At 56.5% G+C, this 15,503-nt stretch overlaps 2 protein-coding genes across 2 annotated transcripts; both read right to left on the minus strand.

Annotated features, from left to right (window-relative positions):
- Nucleotides 1–5,750: 5,750 nt before the first annotated feature.
- On the minus strand, nt 5,751–7,283 carry LYNX1 (Ly6/neurotoxin 1). The gene is made up of 3 exons (XM_006830735.1): nt 7,232–7,283; nt 6,959–7,060; nt 5,751–5,941 (listed from the first exon to the last, which is right to left on the minus strand). The coding sequence occupies exons 1-3, from the start codon at nt 7,281–7,283 to the stop codon at nt 5,751–5,753; spliced, it is 345 nt and encodes a 114-aa protein (XP_006830798.1).
- Nucleotides 7,284–13,957: 6,674 nt separating this feature from the next.
- Nucleotides 13,958–15,173, minus strand: LY6D (lymphocyte antigen 6 complex, locus D). The gene is made up of 3 exons (XM_006830855.1): nt 15,122–15,173; nt 14,409–14,507; nt 13,958–14,181 (listed from the first exon to the last, which is right to left on the minus strand). The coding sequence occupies exons 1-3, from the start codon at nt 15,171–15,173 to the stop codon at nt 13,958–13,960; spliced, it is 375 nt and encodes a 124-aa protein (XP_006830918.1).
- Nucleotides 15,174–15,503: the final 330 nt, after the last annotated feature.

Raw genomic sequence — 15,503 nt, forward strand, 5'->3', positions numbered from 1 at the left:
AGAACGCTGGGAGCACTTGGACTTTCTCATGCATCCTCCGAAGCCTTGGCACTGGTAGCACTGCAGAGCATGGGCTGACAGACAGACAGACAGGAGACAGGTGTGGGCACCCAGCGCCCCAACTCTAATCCATCTCACCCAGGAGCTGGGGCCTTTGGTCCCTTATCTTGGGGTACCTGTACCCTCAAGACTGTCAGGATGGATTTGGGGAGAAGGTAACCCTGAATCAAGACTCAGTCAAGGACAGGTGGGCCTTGTCAGAGGGTCGAGAGGTGGGAGGAGCCCTGGGCAAGGTGGGGGTGGGGCCCGGATTTTGTGTGACCCCTTTGGGCCCTGCCTTCCAGGGAGTGGAGGTCCAGGGGCCTGGTCATTGCACCCTATGGAGGCATTTAGGGCCTACCAGGTGCGAAAATGGACTTTGGAGGTGTGTTTTCTCTGACCACTGTTCACTTTCACCTCTGGGGAACCGAGTAGGACCCGATAGACCCATAGAAGTTGTTTGGTGGGCAGTGGCTCCTTAAACCCAAGACCCTGTGACCAATGGATGGTCACTCCCTCTGAAGGCCGCTGACTGTTCTGACCCAGCTCTGCTGGTGACCCAGGCTTTCCCTAAACTGAGCTTGGAGACCTGTGACCCTCAGGACAGTCCTGGGGCAGGGGTATGGTCTGGACCCCAAATCTCACAGGAAGGATGGGCCAGACTCTTCCCCAAGACAGAGGGTCCCCACAAGGGCTCAAGCAAGGCAGAGTGTCCAGGAATCGAGACTCCCGCTCTGCTAGGCAGATTCCTGGGAGAAGGAGCTTTGGCTGGTGCCCTCGGGGGACAGGCAGGCATGACCTCCCAAGTCATTTAGAGCTCCTCATTAATTCTGGTAGCATAGTGGTTACGAATCGGGCTGTGAACCTCAGTTCAAAACTACCAGCTATTCCACGGGAGAAAGATGAGGCTTTCTGCTCCCGTAAAGTTTTACAGCCTCGGAAACCCTGTGCAGGGTCACTATGAGTTGGAACCGACTCCACGGCACATAACAACAACAACAACAACAACTAACCCTGAGCAGCCCCTTCCCCAGACAGGGAAACAGACTTTGCCAGAATCTGGGCATTAAGGGGCAGCCGAGTCTTTCTTGTCTGGGCATCTAGGTGGGCGGAGTCAAGCAGGGGACCAGAGGAGTCCCCTTGGTGGAAAGATGAGAAGCTGGGCTGTTCTGTGGACCGGTCAGGCAGACACCTGGACCAGAGGGCCTGGAACTGGGAGGTAAGCCTGGCTGGCAGATGGGGGCGTGGCCAGTGAATGCTGAAGAATGAGTTAGGTACCACTGCCAAGGCCAGCAGGTGAGCTGAAGAGGAAACGGATCCACCTGGAGGCAGGTAGGAGAGGTGCTTGGAGGGGTCTCTGAAACAAGGGCCTGACCCTGTTCAGCTGGGAGGTCAGGCCAAAGAAACCAAGAAGGGCCACCACACTCGGGGCAAGGGGGCATTGATGGAGAGGCCTGTGGGGGTCCAGGGGGGGCATGTGGAGTGGGGAACCCATGCAGAGAAGGGAAGACTTTACTAGAGAAGAAAACAGTGCCAGGGCTTAACTGGACAGGCCTGTGGGGGTTGGGGGAGGGGTTCAGGAGGGAGAGGTGGGAGGGGTACCCCAGGGCAGCACCACAGCCTGGGGTTCTGGCTGGGATTGATTGGAAGGCTGGACCGAGAGCCATGAGGGAAGACACCAGGACACTTGAGGCCTCCGCAGAGGTGTCTGTGGACTCACCTAGCCCCAAGCTCAGGGTGACGGTGACGGTCAGCAGCAGCAGAAGAGGAAAGCGCATGTTGTCCTGGGACCGGGACAAGGCAAGGATGGGCGAGGATGGTGCTTGGGGCTTCCTGGCAGCACTTTATACCTGTGGTTCCCACCCTGCTCCGCCCTTCCCTGCCCTGCGTCACTGGGCACCTGGTTTTCAGGAGCTGGGCTGTGGCTCTGGGCAGATCTGCTCCAGCCAAGGCTGAGGGTTGCTGGCTGTGTTCTTAGGCAGCCTTTAGAGAATGCCATACTGTTCCCCTCGTCCGTCTAGATGACCTAGGACTTGGGGACAGGCTGGCAGAGTTCAGCATTAACTGACATTCTCACTCCTGTGGTTGGGGTGGTCCCCAGAACTGGGAACCTTCATCAGCGCCTCCAGCAGTTCTGGGGTGAGGAAAGGATGAGCTCTCAGAGGCCTCAGCTTCCGCTCCGGTCAAGTGGGCTCTCAGGCCCCTCTCAGGGCTGGAAGAAGAAGGGTGCTGTGGAACCCGGCTTCCCCATGCGAGTGGTGACTGCCATCTGGTGGCAGAAAACAAATAGGCCACCCCACTAGGGGCTGGGAGCCCTGCGAGTCAGTCACACAGGGACCTGGTGTGTCTGCATTGGTTACCTATTAACTGGCCTTTTATCCCCCCTCTGCCTGGTGGGCTCCAGGTGCTGAGGTGGGTGGTGGTGGGGAAGATTAGGAGGGCTGGCAGATGAGGACCCTCACCCTCCCCAAAAAGGGAGGAGCTGGGCTTAGAGAACCAGAGGCCTGGTCTGATTAGGGTTGGAGGTTGGGAACTGGCCCCACCGACACCCCACCCACACCCTATATCCTCCAGGCTTCCTGTGCCTCCAAGGGAGCTGGTGGGTGCTGGGTGGGTCTGTGCATCTCCCAAGGGCAGGGGTGCATTCCCCATCAGCCTCTGGGGTCCTCCTGTCCCTCCCGCCCCAGTTGACTATGAGGTCAGGACTGGAGGGACACAAACATGCTCCCCCTCCCATGGGCCACCCTCCTGCCCTGGGCCAGCCATGAGGTCAGAACGTGGATGTTCTCTACAATGGGCAGCTGTAGGGCTGGCCCCTGTGTGACTGACCAGGGTGGACAGGAACCAAGGACCAAACCAGACCAGAAGAGGAGTCCTGAGTCAAGCCCTGTGGTTGAGTGGGGAGGGTAGGTGTACTTAGCTTCTCAGTCATTCATGCAGAAATACAGACAGGACCGCTCTTTTAAAACCAGGGATAAAGCCAAGTTCATTTCTACAGATCAACACTCCAGTGAGAGCCATGGAGACGTCACAGTGGCCTGTCCCCTGCTAGGGTGTAGCCAAAGCTTCTCCACACACCTAGCTTCTTGTTCAACTTGCTGAGTGTGATGTCTCCCCGCCTGGCTGCAGCTCAGCAGGGTGCTTCACTTTTCTGTGGAGCACACCTGATGTTCTGGTCCCCAGAGCCATGTGGGTTCAAGCAGCTGCTCTTGACACAGCCAGGCTGCTTCTGACGAAGAGCAGCACAGAGAGCTGGCCAGCCCCTAGTGGGTTTGCCCCTGCCCTCCTCATCCCCTGCATCTCTGCTACTCCACTCAGCTGCACCGCTAAGCCCCTACCTCTAACCCTCACAGCGTCTCAAATCTCTGCTTCTATTCTCTCCTGGTAAGCGTTCCTGAACTCCTAATGTGCTAATGAGCCTGTGAATCCTAACATGCTAAGATTCTATTACATGAGAAGCCCCTTGCCCTCGCGTCCCCCTGCCTTGCTTGGAGATGCTGTGGCCCAGGGCCCTGAGCTAGTGAGGAAGAGACTGCAGTGTGGATGGGAGCTTGGTGGGGGTGGGCTGGGTCTCTTTCAGGCGCTGTACCTCTCGGTGCCTCCAGTACCTCTTGTTAGTGCCCTCCCCCCCCGCCCCAGTAGCAGGGTGGCTGTAAATGGGGGTGGAGAACCCAATAAGCACAGTAAGCACAGACTGACTTGTGCTTACCTAACTGATTTGTAGTGAACAACGTGAAATGAAAGCTGTGGTGACATGTGACATTCTTCATGACAGACTTATAAGTAAACACAAGTCAATAGTGCTCCCCTTGCTGACCAGGTCCTCCATCCCCTTCAGGGGCAGTAACTTTGGGGAAAGACTTGGCTTCTGTGTAGGAAGGAGAATCTCAGAAGGTAACACGTGTGAGGCAGCTAGTAAGCACTGTGAGGAGACAAGTAAGCACAGCCAGCCTGGGCCCCTTGCTGACCAGGCCCTCCAACAGCAAGTGGGTGTGTCTAGTGGTGCTTTTCAGACACAGCTGGGGCAGCACCCACCCAATAACTAGTCCAGCACCCGGGCAGGGTCCAGCGGTAATGAAGCCTCGGAGTGCTCTCCGCTGGGAGACAGGACAAGCTGACCACCAAGCAAGCTGTTGACCTGTGAATCAGGGCAGTGTGTCTATGCTGGCCTTGGCTGGGTCCGAGTCAGGCCAAATGGACAGATGATACAGCCCCTCCCTGCTCCCAGATCCTGGCACGCATGGAGACAGACTGAAGGGAGGGCACCATCAAGTCAGCAGCAGGCCGGAGATGACTGCTCCCCAGCGTGTCCCAAGGAGTCAAAGGCATGTCCAGTGGGCACCCCATGCTCCTTCCCAGCCTGCATCCTGAGCTACTCCCTGGGTGTAGGGGGAGCTTGGACGCTGCACTTGGTCCCCCGAGGCCCTGGGCAGCCCACCTACTCCTCACTGTGGGAAGACCCTTGCCTAGTAGCTAGCTGTTCCTGGTGCCTCTTCCCACCTCCTGGCCCAGACCTGTCCTTCCAGTCCCCACCCAAGTGTCCTTGAGGGAGATTCACATGGCTCTCCTCTTTCCTGAGTCACTAAAGGACCCCCACTCCCAGCCCCGTCCGGCCTGCTTCCTCCACACCCCAAACTTGTCATTGGTGAGAACAAGCACCCTGCCCCCTACCCCCAGCCCAGTCTAGCTCTTCAGGTGGCTTACCACCACCCACCCACCTGTGCTGAGCCAGGCTGAGAGGCCCCTGGGATTCCCCTTCGCAGCTGAGGCTGGGGTCCTTTGTTGGGGGAGGAGCACTTGGGTTCTGGGTCCCAAGTATTGGGTGATAGGACGGGCTCTGTCAGACCTCATTGGGGTGGGGAGGGGCGCACCTGGGGGGCTTTACATAAGGCTGACTCTCAGACTCCCTTGGAGTGGGGTGCACCTGCTGGAGCTGGGGTTCACAGAGGGAGCTCTGATAAGGGCGGTTATTCCAGCCCCGAACTGGATTGGGATTACAGGAAGGGGCGGGGGACGGGTACAGTCATCACTGGATGAGGGGTCAGATCCCTTCGTCCCCTTCTACATAAACCCCCTTCCTCATGCCCCACCTCCAGGGCTCTAAGCTACACTGACTTGGAGCCCAAGGGTGGGGGTGGGATGGGATTGGGTGAGCAGTAGGGATGGACCCCTCACTGGATGCAGAGTAACCTTGGGGACTGGGGTCATTTCCTCCCTGTCAGCTCGGATACCAAGGCCTAGCACTTGTCCTAGGAAAATGGACGGAGACTGTCCTTCCCCACAGGACACGTGCCCTGGGGGGTCCCAGAGCTCTTCCTTCTAGGACTAGAAAGCAGGGTGGTTGCTGACGGCCCCCAGGACACCACTGGCTCCTAGACTACGAGGGTAGTGGGGTATGAGTGAGAGGTGTGGCCATGTTTCCTTCCCTGGTGGGTGCTAGCTGATGGAGCCTCCTGGTATACACTGTACAGATCCCCCCTCCCCGACCATCCTTGGAGTCTCCTTTGGAGGCTGGAAACTTCTCTGAGGTCCAGTCAGAAGTGAGCAGCTTTGGAAAGGAAAGGTGGGGTGCTTGAGTGAGGTTCTGACTGCTCCAGCAGATCATCCTGGGTGTGTCCCAAGGAGGTCTAGGGGTGGTCAGGGCATGGGCAGGGCAGTGCTTCTTGAGAGCTTTGTTCCTGAGGGGGACTGCCAGGGAGGAACCGAGGGCATTACAGCAGACCCCAGAGGGTGACCACCAGTGCAGCGGTTAGTGCAGTGGGGGCCGCAAGGCCAGCTCCGTTGCAGAGGTCATACTGGCAGCAGACAGTGGTGGAGGCATGCTTGGAGTAGCCATCGTAGACAGTCTCAAAGCAGCTGGGCACGCAGGACTTGCTCACCTTCATCCTGTACGGGGTGTAGTCTGCAGAACGAGAGGAGGCATCTCAGGCTCGACCGACCACAGCATGTAGGACACGAGGAGGGGGCCCTCTCACACTGCGGACCACGGCCCTCAGCTTCCTGGGGTCAGGTCCCTCCTCCCTCAGTCTCCCACACTCTTGACTGACCACAGCATGTAGGACATGAGGAGGGGGCCCTCTCTTTGTGTCACATTGTGTGGACAGATCACACTGTGGGTGGGGATAGATCATGTTGTGCAGAGAGATCTCATTGTGTGGTAGATCACAGAGTGTCTGTCTGCTTATCAGTTCATGGACACTTGGGCTGTGTCCACCTTTTTAACGACTGTGAATAGTGCTACAAATTTGTGCGTAAACAGAGGTTTCATATCTGTTGGGTGTACAGCTGGGGGGTGGGATTGGTGGGTCATTCTGTTTCATCACTTGTAGGAGGCCATCAAGAATATAACCTAAATGCCACCTTGTGACTAAAATTGGGATAGGTTTTCTTTGATTAATAATAAACTGTCTCTGGGAAAAGGGAACTTAAATTGTGCCAAAACCGCGTGATTCAGTGTTGCTATAACAATGCTTATACTTATGTAACCATATCCTGGTTGGTATCCTGGTTGGTAATCATATCCTTGTTACTACAGAAAACATTGTAACTAGGTAGAATAACAATGACCTAATGCAAAAAGTCCTATATAAACCACATTAGTACAATAAACTTTGTCACTGGCCATCAGCCTTGTGGCCCTTGCCTGATTTTAATCCTCGCCTCTCCTTCGAGCAACTCACACAGTGGTCAGAGTTGGTCTCAGACCTCCACAATCACTTGAGGCATGTGCCTTGATTTTTATTGTCTAGTATTGTACAAATCTCTGTCTTGTTACAGCTTCAGGGATCACGGCCCTTAGCTCCCTGAGGTCAGATCCCTCCTCCCTCAGTCTTCCACATTCTTGGGGCAGGGAGAAGTCCTCCTCCCCCACCTGCTACAACAGACCCCCCCAAGGCAGAGCCCTGAGCTGTTCACTTACAGGTTCGTGTGGTCATGCAATAGGAGACCATGGATGGGCAACGCATGGGGTTAAAGCAGTTCTCACCATTGTAGGCACAGACATGGCAGTCCAGGGCCTGGGCTGGGGGGACAGGGGGTAGAGGGGTCACAGACCAGGAAGCAGGTCCTTCTCCAGTCCACCAGACCCCACCCCATCACTTCCCCAGGCTGTAAGGAGAGCAGGAATCCCGGCTTCCCCTCCTCCATGCTCTGCAAGCCTGTGCCCAGACACGAGTCTGTCTGTCCACCTTACCCAGAGGAAGGCCCACCAGGGTCACCAGGATCAGGCTGAGCAGGGGTACCATGGCTGGAGGTGAGAAGGCCGGGTGGGAGGGGAAGCAGCCGACAGCACCTGGTCCTCGATGCAGCTTAGGTCAGGCAGCTAGCTCACTGTCCATAGGGACTCCTAGTCTTTGCTGAAAGAGATCAGTCAGGGGCACACTGAGCAGCCTCCTGAGACAGGCATGGAGGTGGCTAGAGGGGGAACCAACTCAGCTGGGGGAGAGGACACTGAGGTGGGCGTCCAGGGAAGCAGGGAGGGAATAGTCCAACCAGAGATGTGCTGGAGTCAAAGTGAGCTGGGAAGGCAAGAGAAGCCAGTAGTTAAAGCTTGGAACGGTATTTCCTTTCCACCAATCACAGGAGCTGGCTCACTCTCTGAGCTTTCCCAGAGGCCCAGCAAGGGCATGACTGGGCCTGGATGTGTTTGGGCCTCTCCCTGATACTATGGAGGCCCCACTTCCCTGCTTCTTTCAGGACCCAGCTGGGACCCTTTCCTGGAAGGCTTCCCAACGGGCCGCCTAGGTCCTCAGGCCTGCAGCAAGATGGGCTGAGCCCCGAGCGCAAGGAACAAGGACAGCTTTTCCAAAGCACCCAGGGAGCAAGCCCGAGGGAAGATGCCTGTGATGTGACTGGGGGACTGGAATTGTGCCTGACCCTCTCCAGAGGGAGGAGCTCTGGTAGTGTAGTGGCTGCGAATCTCAAGGTCAGCAGTTCGAAACTACTAGCCGTTCCACGGGAGAAAGACGAGGCTTTCTGCTCCCGTAAGGATTTACAGCTTCCGAAACCCTATACAGGGTCGCTATGAGTCGGAACCAACTCCTCGGCACATCACCACCACTCTCCCGTGGGGACACTCTGTCCCGGCCCTGGCCCAGAACGAAATTAGACTTCCCTTGCTTGAGCCCAACGAATCTGTCTCTCCTGACCTACTTCCCAGAGCCCAAATCAGGTCAGGCCTGCGGCGCGTCCCATCCGGGCTCGGGCTCGGGAAGCTCCGCCCCAAAGACTGCGGTCCCCGCTCGGGGAAGGGCTGCCAGGCGGAGGCGGCGTGGGAGGGGGGCTGTCAAGGGTGACCTCGCCCGTGATCTTCACCGCGCTGAGTTCCCGTTGCGCCCTACACTCACCTGGCCATCCGCCGCTCTCGGTCCGGGACTGTCCGTGTGTCCACCTGTCCGTCCGTGCGCTCCACAGACGAGTGCCGCATCTCCTCCCTACGCTAGTCCTCTGCAGCCTGGGCCCGCCCGCCGCGCGTGGGCTCACGCAGGCCCCGCTCCGGCCCCGCCCAGCGCCCTCCCCTCCAGGCCCGGATCCCCAGCGTGGCCCCGCCCCCGTCCCGCCCCCCGTCCCGCCCTTGTCCCGCCCCCAGCAGGCTCAGGTTCCGGGGGACCAACAACAACCCAGCGTCACGACGCGGCGACACTGCGGACAACCGGCCACTCTTAGCACATACTGCAGTGACACCCACGCGACCCGCAGACGCAGGTGCGCAGACGCAGGTGCACACATACTGCCGCAGCCCGTCCCCCAGCCCATCCCGGCCGGCTCACGACTCTTCCGCGGTCGGAGTCTTCCACCTCCGCGGAGGCACTCCCACCTACCTCCTGAAACAGGCTCCTTGTTCAGCTTGGTTTCCACCTGGCCATTGTGTCAAGTGCTGTGTGACAAGTTACCCATCATCCGTGGGCCTCAGTCCCCACAGCCGTGCTGTGCTAACTCCAGGATGCTCAGGGCCTGAGTCACAGGGGTAAGAATAGCTGTAGCAACAGCTGCTTCTAATAGGGTTGTTGGGAGGACTTGGAGAGCTGGCCCCGCGCCTGGAACAGGCGTGTAATATAGTTACAACGCAAGGAAATTAAAACGTAAGGGTTATTCTGAGCAGTTATTCCGTGCGTACACTGTTATGTACCATCGAGTCAGCTCCGATTCATAGTGACCCTACAGGATTTCCAAAGCTGTATTCTTTCCGGAGTCCTGGTGTGCCTCCAAAGGGTAAGCGCTCCATCTCACCAGCGTCTCGGAAACCTTATACAGGGTCGCTATGAAGTTGGAACGGACTCGACGACACTTAACAACAGCAATCTTTACAGAAGTAGACTGCCTCATCTTTCTCCCATGGATCAGCTAGTGATTTTGAACCACTGACCTTTCAGTTAGCAGCTAAGCACTTACCGTTGCGCCACCAGGGCACCTTCGATAAGCATATAGGGAGACCATTTTGGTGCTAGAAAATAGAAAAAAGAAAAGGGTTCTAAGTAAACTAGTTACCGTGAGGTTTATAAAGAGGAGAAAGAAGACTAGAAGATTCACCACCGGCTCGTTTTAACATGATTGTCTCCCATTGGAAGAAGTACGTGCAGCTGCTCCTTAGTCTCACAGACTTTGATGGTGCTATCAGGAGGGACCCCTTCCTGGAGAAGGACGTCATGCTTAGTAGAAGGCCAGCAAAAACTAGGGAGCCACTCGACGAGGTGGGCTGACAGCAGTTGGTTCAAGCATGAGACTGTGAGGCTGACCCAGGACAGTCCATTGTACACAGAACGGACCCAGAGGCGTTAACAACAACTCCCCTTTGACTTAGGTCCACTGCCAGCAGGCCACCAGAGGGTTTCTGCTCCTCTGGACTATTAACTGCAAGGTTGGTGGTTCAAACCCACCAGCTGCTCCTCATAGCCACCCTGAGTAGGGTTTCCAAGGAATGACTGGTGAGTTTGAATTGCCAACCTTATGGTTAGCAGTGCTTATCCTAAAGTACAGGGTTGCTATGAGTCAGAACCAACTAAACAGCACTTAACAACAACCCAGCTATATATTTTGAAATTCAACTTTAGTAAATCTGACTTCCAACAGTAAAGAAAAGATTAGCAATTTTGAGGGAACGAGAAGCCTCGGGCAGGATTAATTTTGGTCTGTAATTTCTTTACAGTGAATAATTGCTTTTGTGGGTAAGCAAACCCCACAATCAAAGGAAGACATCTGTTACTTATCTTTCTCTTTGACAGTGGTGAGGGGAGAGGGACTGGTCTGTGGCCAGGTGGGTGACCACACCTTCCAGTCCTCTGGACTGCCCCACTCTCAGAAGCCCGTTCTATCTGCGTTAATACCAATATGGAAAAAACTGTTCTTGATCTAGCTTTAAATATGTCAACATTTTAATTTTTATTCTGTCTTAGGCTAAATTTTAAGGGTTTTCTCTAGACCCTAAGATTTGCATTTTTGCTGATATGACACACAAAATGTTTTTCTTTAACCCTAAATGTTTTAAATTTTTTTATTTTAAAGTAAATTTAATATTTTTGTGGGTCCCCCAAAATCGAGTGGGCTCCGGGCATGGTGCTTTCTTCCCAGTGATTGCTGAGTAAGTCCGCTCTGGTCCCAGAAATTCCTCAACCTCAGGTCAGGTGGGCCAGTTGGTCAAGTTTGTTATTACAGAACCCCCGCCCCTTGTGCCAAGGGTTGGGAATACAGAAGGGAACAAAACTAGTCAATATCCCCAAATATTCCAGCTAGGTGGCATTTCCACTGTCATGCATTGTTAATTGCCATCAAGTCGATGCTGACCCAACCCTGTATAGGGTTACTGAGGAGCAGCTGGTGAGCTTGAACCACTGACCTTGCAGGTCAAAGTGACTTTGCAGTGCAGCACATTAACCCATGTGCCACACCAGGACTCCTGCCCATGAGGGAGGAGACACAATAAACACAGGGGTCACATACAGGCTCTGTCAGGGGCCTCAACATCCGACCCTGAGGGAATCACAGGCAACTGGACTTCCTGTCCTGCTTTCACAACGAAAACTCCAGGGAGATACAGCGGCCCTGGGCAGGGCCATGGGCAGTGAGGCAGTTCATGGGGAAAACAGAACCCCTGGCTCACCCAAGTGGGGCCACGGTGTGGAGAATCCTTCCAGGCTGAGGCAGCTACCAGTCCCCTTGTGGTGCAAACAGTTAACCCTAGCTGCTCACCAAAAAGCTGGAGGTAGGGGCCCACCCACAGATGTCTTGGATGACAGGTCTGGTAATCTACTTGGGAAAAATCAGCCTTTGAAAACCCTGTGGAGCCCAGTTTTATTGACACACATGGTGGTGGTGGTTGTGGTCGTAATGTACCGTGGAGTCAGTTCCGGCTCACAGCGACCCTGCACAAGGTTTCCAAGGCTGTAAATCTTTACGGGAACAGAAAGCCTCTTCTTTCTCTGGTGGAACGGCTGGTAGTTTTGAACTGCTGACCTTGAGGTTTACAGCCCGATTCGTAGGGTCGCCACAAATTGAGTAGATTGGATGGGAATTATTGTTGCTTTTAAACTAAAGAGTAAAGAGAAATTGGCTCAGTGTCCCCAGTGGGCAAAGAGAGACAGCGCTAGACTCCATGATGGGGTGAACATTCTCTAGACTCCATGATGGGGTGAACATTCCCCAGGTCAAGGTGCTGGGGACTCCCAGGGCCCCAGGTCTCCCTGTTACCTGTCCCAGAGGTCCCCCAGTGGTGCAGACTAGGAAGGGGTTTCTAGGAAGGCAGGGGCTGGTGACTGTCCTAGGTCTCAGGGTCAGGTGTGGCCAAAGAGGCATGGCACCCTATCTTTACAGACCATGTAGACAAAGTTGGGGATGAGATCAGGGGGTTTAGAACAGGTGAGGGGCACCAAACTGTCCATGGGGCTGTCCAAAGTCCATTTTTGGGCAGTTCTGTCTGAAAGGGGTTAGAGTATAGAGGTTGGAGGTGGGCTGCAGTGAGGGGCTGGGGGTTGTGCCTGGACTTGGATGGAGGGAGTCCTTGCAGGGGGCTGTCCTGTTGCCAACAGCCACATGGGCGAGGGCTCTCTATCGCTCCTGGACCTTCCTCAGGACCAACTCACTGTCCCACCTAGGCAGCCTCCGCTGACCCTTTCCAATTATTCCCTTCTGAAGTTTGCCGGCCACACGCCTGCCTTCCTGATTGGCTGGGGGTGGGGGCTCCCCAGGCACATTCCTGCCTCCAGGACTGTGTATCCAAACCCACTGCCCTCAGTGAATTCTGACTCATGGAGACCCTGGAGGGGAGAGGAAAACGCCCCCTAGAGTTTCTGAGGCTGTAATCTTTATAGACGCAGACGGCCTCATTTTACTCCCATGAAGCGTCAGGTGGGTTGGACCTAGCCATCTCTTGGTTGGTAGCAAAAACTCTTGACCCACTGCACCACCAGGATTGTACACAGAGCACGGCTAGTCCTGCTAAAGTCCGTCCCCAGCCAGATACCCTGACCCCTTGGACTCAGATTCGAATCCCAGCTTGCTGTTGGGTGGCCTTGGCGTCCACCCGGGGAAATGGGGGTGGGTCTCAGACCCATACGACTTTACCCATTTGCCCTCGGCTCCTCTTCCGTGAGCAGGACAGAAGGGTGCAGGGAGGCTGGAGATTCTTTCCTCAAGTTCTTCACGATGCAGGGTGCCAAGTGGTCACCAGGGGACGCGCTGGCCCCGCACCTGGAGCAGTACGCAATCGCAGGAGTGTCGGGTGGGATGGGTGCGGCCAAGCCCGGGAACGCAGAGGAGGGGGAGAGGATGGTGAGTGGGGCGATGCCGGGCGGGGGCGCTGGCCACAGCCTCAGGTGACACTGACGGGCTCTGGTTGCACTAGAGGGTGCCGCGTGCATATATAGTAAGCCAGGCTGAGGAGGTGGAGGACCGCATGGTCAGTAGTATCAGGCTGGCGGGACAGACCAGTTTGGTGGGTGGGGACTCCAGGTGTGGGAGGTGCCGGGGATGAGCAACTCCAGGGGGTCCATGTTGACCTGGGGTCTAGCCCTCGCTGACTGGACAGTAGTGGTACCTCTCACACGGGGCATGAGAACAAAAGGAGGCGATGCCTGGGTGCTGCTGACCCCTCCTCACACCTCTACCCTCTCCACTACTGGGGTTCCTGGGCTCAGGCCCATGGGATTGCCTGCAGGAACAGTAAAGCCTGCTGGTCGTTAGGACAGTGGGGTCTGCCTGAGGGAGATAGGCGGAGACAAGGCTTCTGCTCTCCAGAAGCAGGACCGCCTCCTGCCTGGGCATTTCCCTGGGGAGCTTTCCCTCTCTCTGGACGTAAAGCCTATCCCCACCTACACCCTCACCCCCGAGCTCACAGCAACCCACAACCCAGACAGCTAGGTTTAGGGTCTCAGGCATCACCCTGCCGGTGGATAGCGGGTCTGAGTTACCATCTACCCTGTCTACAATGGTAAAGTCGGGCTCCTGGGCGCAGCTGGGTGCGTCAGACTTGGACAGCTTAAGTGTAGCTGCCAACAGGCCGACTCCAAGCGGTCTGGGGGCAGGACCTTAGCCTCAGTTCCAGACAAGATTGCTGGAGGCTCTGGGGCACTGTCCCCTGGACTGCCTGGGGTGGCCCTTCCACTGCCTCTCAACGAGTGGTCTGGGCCTGCCCCCCTGCCCCCCCCCCCACGACTCCTGTGAGCAGGGCACTTCAGCCTTGCCGCCCACATGGTGACTCCTGATGCTTGAGGGACTGTGAGCCCCAAGTCCGACCCTCCCCAACCCATCCATTCCCCAAACAACTACAGCCACACCGGTTTTGAACCATTTATTCTGATCCAGAGGCTTGAGTAGAAAAATAAACGGAAACCAAACAAAATAAACACAAAAGCCGAGTCTTCAGTGGTTTATGCAGAGGACTCCCAACCTGGAGGGGCAGGGAGCGAAGGGTGTGGCAGAGGTAGGGTCACAGTCTGGGGGCCAGGAAGACGGTGAGGAGGCCTAGGGCCAGCGCCAGGCCGACAGTGGTTCTGGAGAGTGTGGTGGCTCCGTTTAAGCTTGTATTACACAGGTCACCCTGGCAGCACTGGGTGATTGCCGAGCCACTGCTGACCTGGCCCTGCTGGAAGTACCTGGCCTCACAGGAATCCACACAGTCCTTCTTCACCAGGTTCCCGGACAGCGGCTCCACTGGGGAATGGACGCTGTCAGAAGTCGAGGGACGAGGCTGCCCGCCCTCACCCAGACCATCCATGCAGCTCACAGCCCTGGAAGCCCTCGGTGACTCTGGGGACCCCTTCCCTCAGCCAGCGCCCACCAATCAGCGTGGTCCTCCCCCACCCCAGCACTCACCAGTCAGCGAGGTCCTGCAGAACCTCCCTGTCCCCTCCCCCCAGCGCCCACCAATCAGCGCTCACCAGTCAGCATGGTCCTGCAGAAACGGGCGCTGGGTGGACAAGTGTGAGCCTGCTTGCAGTTGGTGGAACTGGTGCATACGTGACACTGGAGAGCCCGGGCTGGGGAAGAAGGCTCGGGGTCTCAGGGACACAGGGATGCTGAGCTCACTGCCCACCCCCGTGCCCAGGCCATCCCTGTGGGCCTGCCAGGAAGATGGATCTGCTCAGACCTTGGGAGCCCCCTCCAGCTAATGTAGGAGTGTCCCATCTGAGGGCCTTTCCGGGCACAGCAGATTCTAGAGTGTGAGTGTGTGTGTGTGTGTGTGTGTGTGTGTGTGTGTGTGTGCGTGCGCGTGCGTGCTATGAGTCCCAGGAAGGCCAGAGAGGGCAGCCCGGCAGGTTCTGGGTACCCGCGGTAGGTCCTTGGTGGGGAGGCTCCTCAGATCCCCCTAACCCTCCAGCTCCACCCTTCTTCCTTGAGGCGTTGATTCTCCCACTGCGGTCTAAGACTTTCTGATTTGGAAATAATCAGTGTAGTGGGACTCCACTACACTGACCATCACACGAACTTTTTTAATCTAAAGGTTCCAGGGCTCCAAGGGTGAAACACCCCATGGTTTCAGATTCTCTGAACCTAAAGGTCAAAGACCCAGCTTCCCAAGTACGGGTGGCTTGTGGATGGACCCAGCCTGGCTGAGGGCCCAGCAGGCTGAAAGAAGCTACCCAGTCCTCACCTGGTCCAGTGGCCGTGGCCAGCACTAGGAGAAGCAGCAGGATCGTCTTCATCGTGGGTGTCGTCTGGAAGCAGCGGTTCCCCCTCCCCAGAGCTCTTATAGCTGATACAGGGGTGGGGTTTGATGGGGCGGGGCAGGCAGTGGCATTCCCCGGACCCAGCGGAGCCAGCGTCAGCCCCAAACAGGGACCTACCCCACCCAACCTTCTCTGCCTTGCACGCAGGGGTGTCCCCTCACCCAGCCAGGGCGTGTCCCGTCACCCCCCCACCCCCACCCCCCGCCTGTCCTGTGCTCTTTGCTGTCCTCTGGGTGTCTGTCCTTCTCTGCATCTCTGTCCCCTTTCTGGGACTGTCTTGACCTGAGGCATTGTCAATTTCATGTT

This window comes from Chrysochloris asiatica, unplaced genomic scaffold, assembly GCF_000296735.1.
Source record: "Chrysochloris asiatica unplaced genomic scaffold, ChrAsi1.0 scaffold00001, whole genome shotgun sequence".
NCBI lineage: Eukaryota > Metazoa > Chordata > Mammalia > Afrosoricida > Chrysochloridae > Chrysochloris > Chrysochloris asiatica.

Excerpts from the sequence above, each read along its gene's own strand:
- LYNX1 (XM_006830735.1), bottom strand. The coding sequence starts at position 7,283 with ATGGTACCCCTGCTCAGCCTGATCCTGGTGACCCTGGTGGGCCTTCCT. Across the intron at positions 7,061-7,231 it reads CCTGGTGGGCCTTCCTCTGG|CCCAGGCCCTGGACTGCCAT; the intron begins GTAAGGTGGACA and ends CTGTCCCCCCAG. Across the intron at positions 5,942-6,958 it reads TTGCATGACCACACGAACCT|ACTACACCCCGTACAGGATG; the intron begins GTAAGTGAACAG and ends CTCGTTCTGCAG.
- LY6D (XM_006830855.1), bottom strand. The coding sequence starts at position 15,173 with ATGAAGACGATCCTGCTGCTTCTCCTAGTGCTGGCCACGGCCACTGGA. Across the intron at positions 14,508-15,121 it reads GGCCACGGCCACTGGACCAG|CCCGGGCTCTCCAGTGTCAC; the intron begins GTGAGGACTGGG and ends CTTCTTCCCCAG. Across the intron at positions 14,182-14,408 it reads CTGCAGGACCATGCTGACTG|TGGAGCCGCTGTCCGGGAAC; the intron begins GTGAGCGCTGAT and ends TCCATTCCCCAG.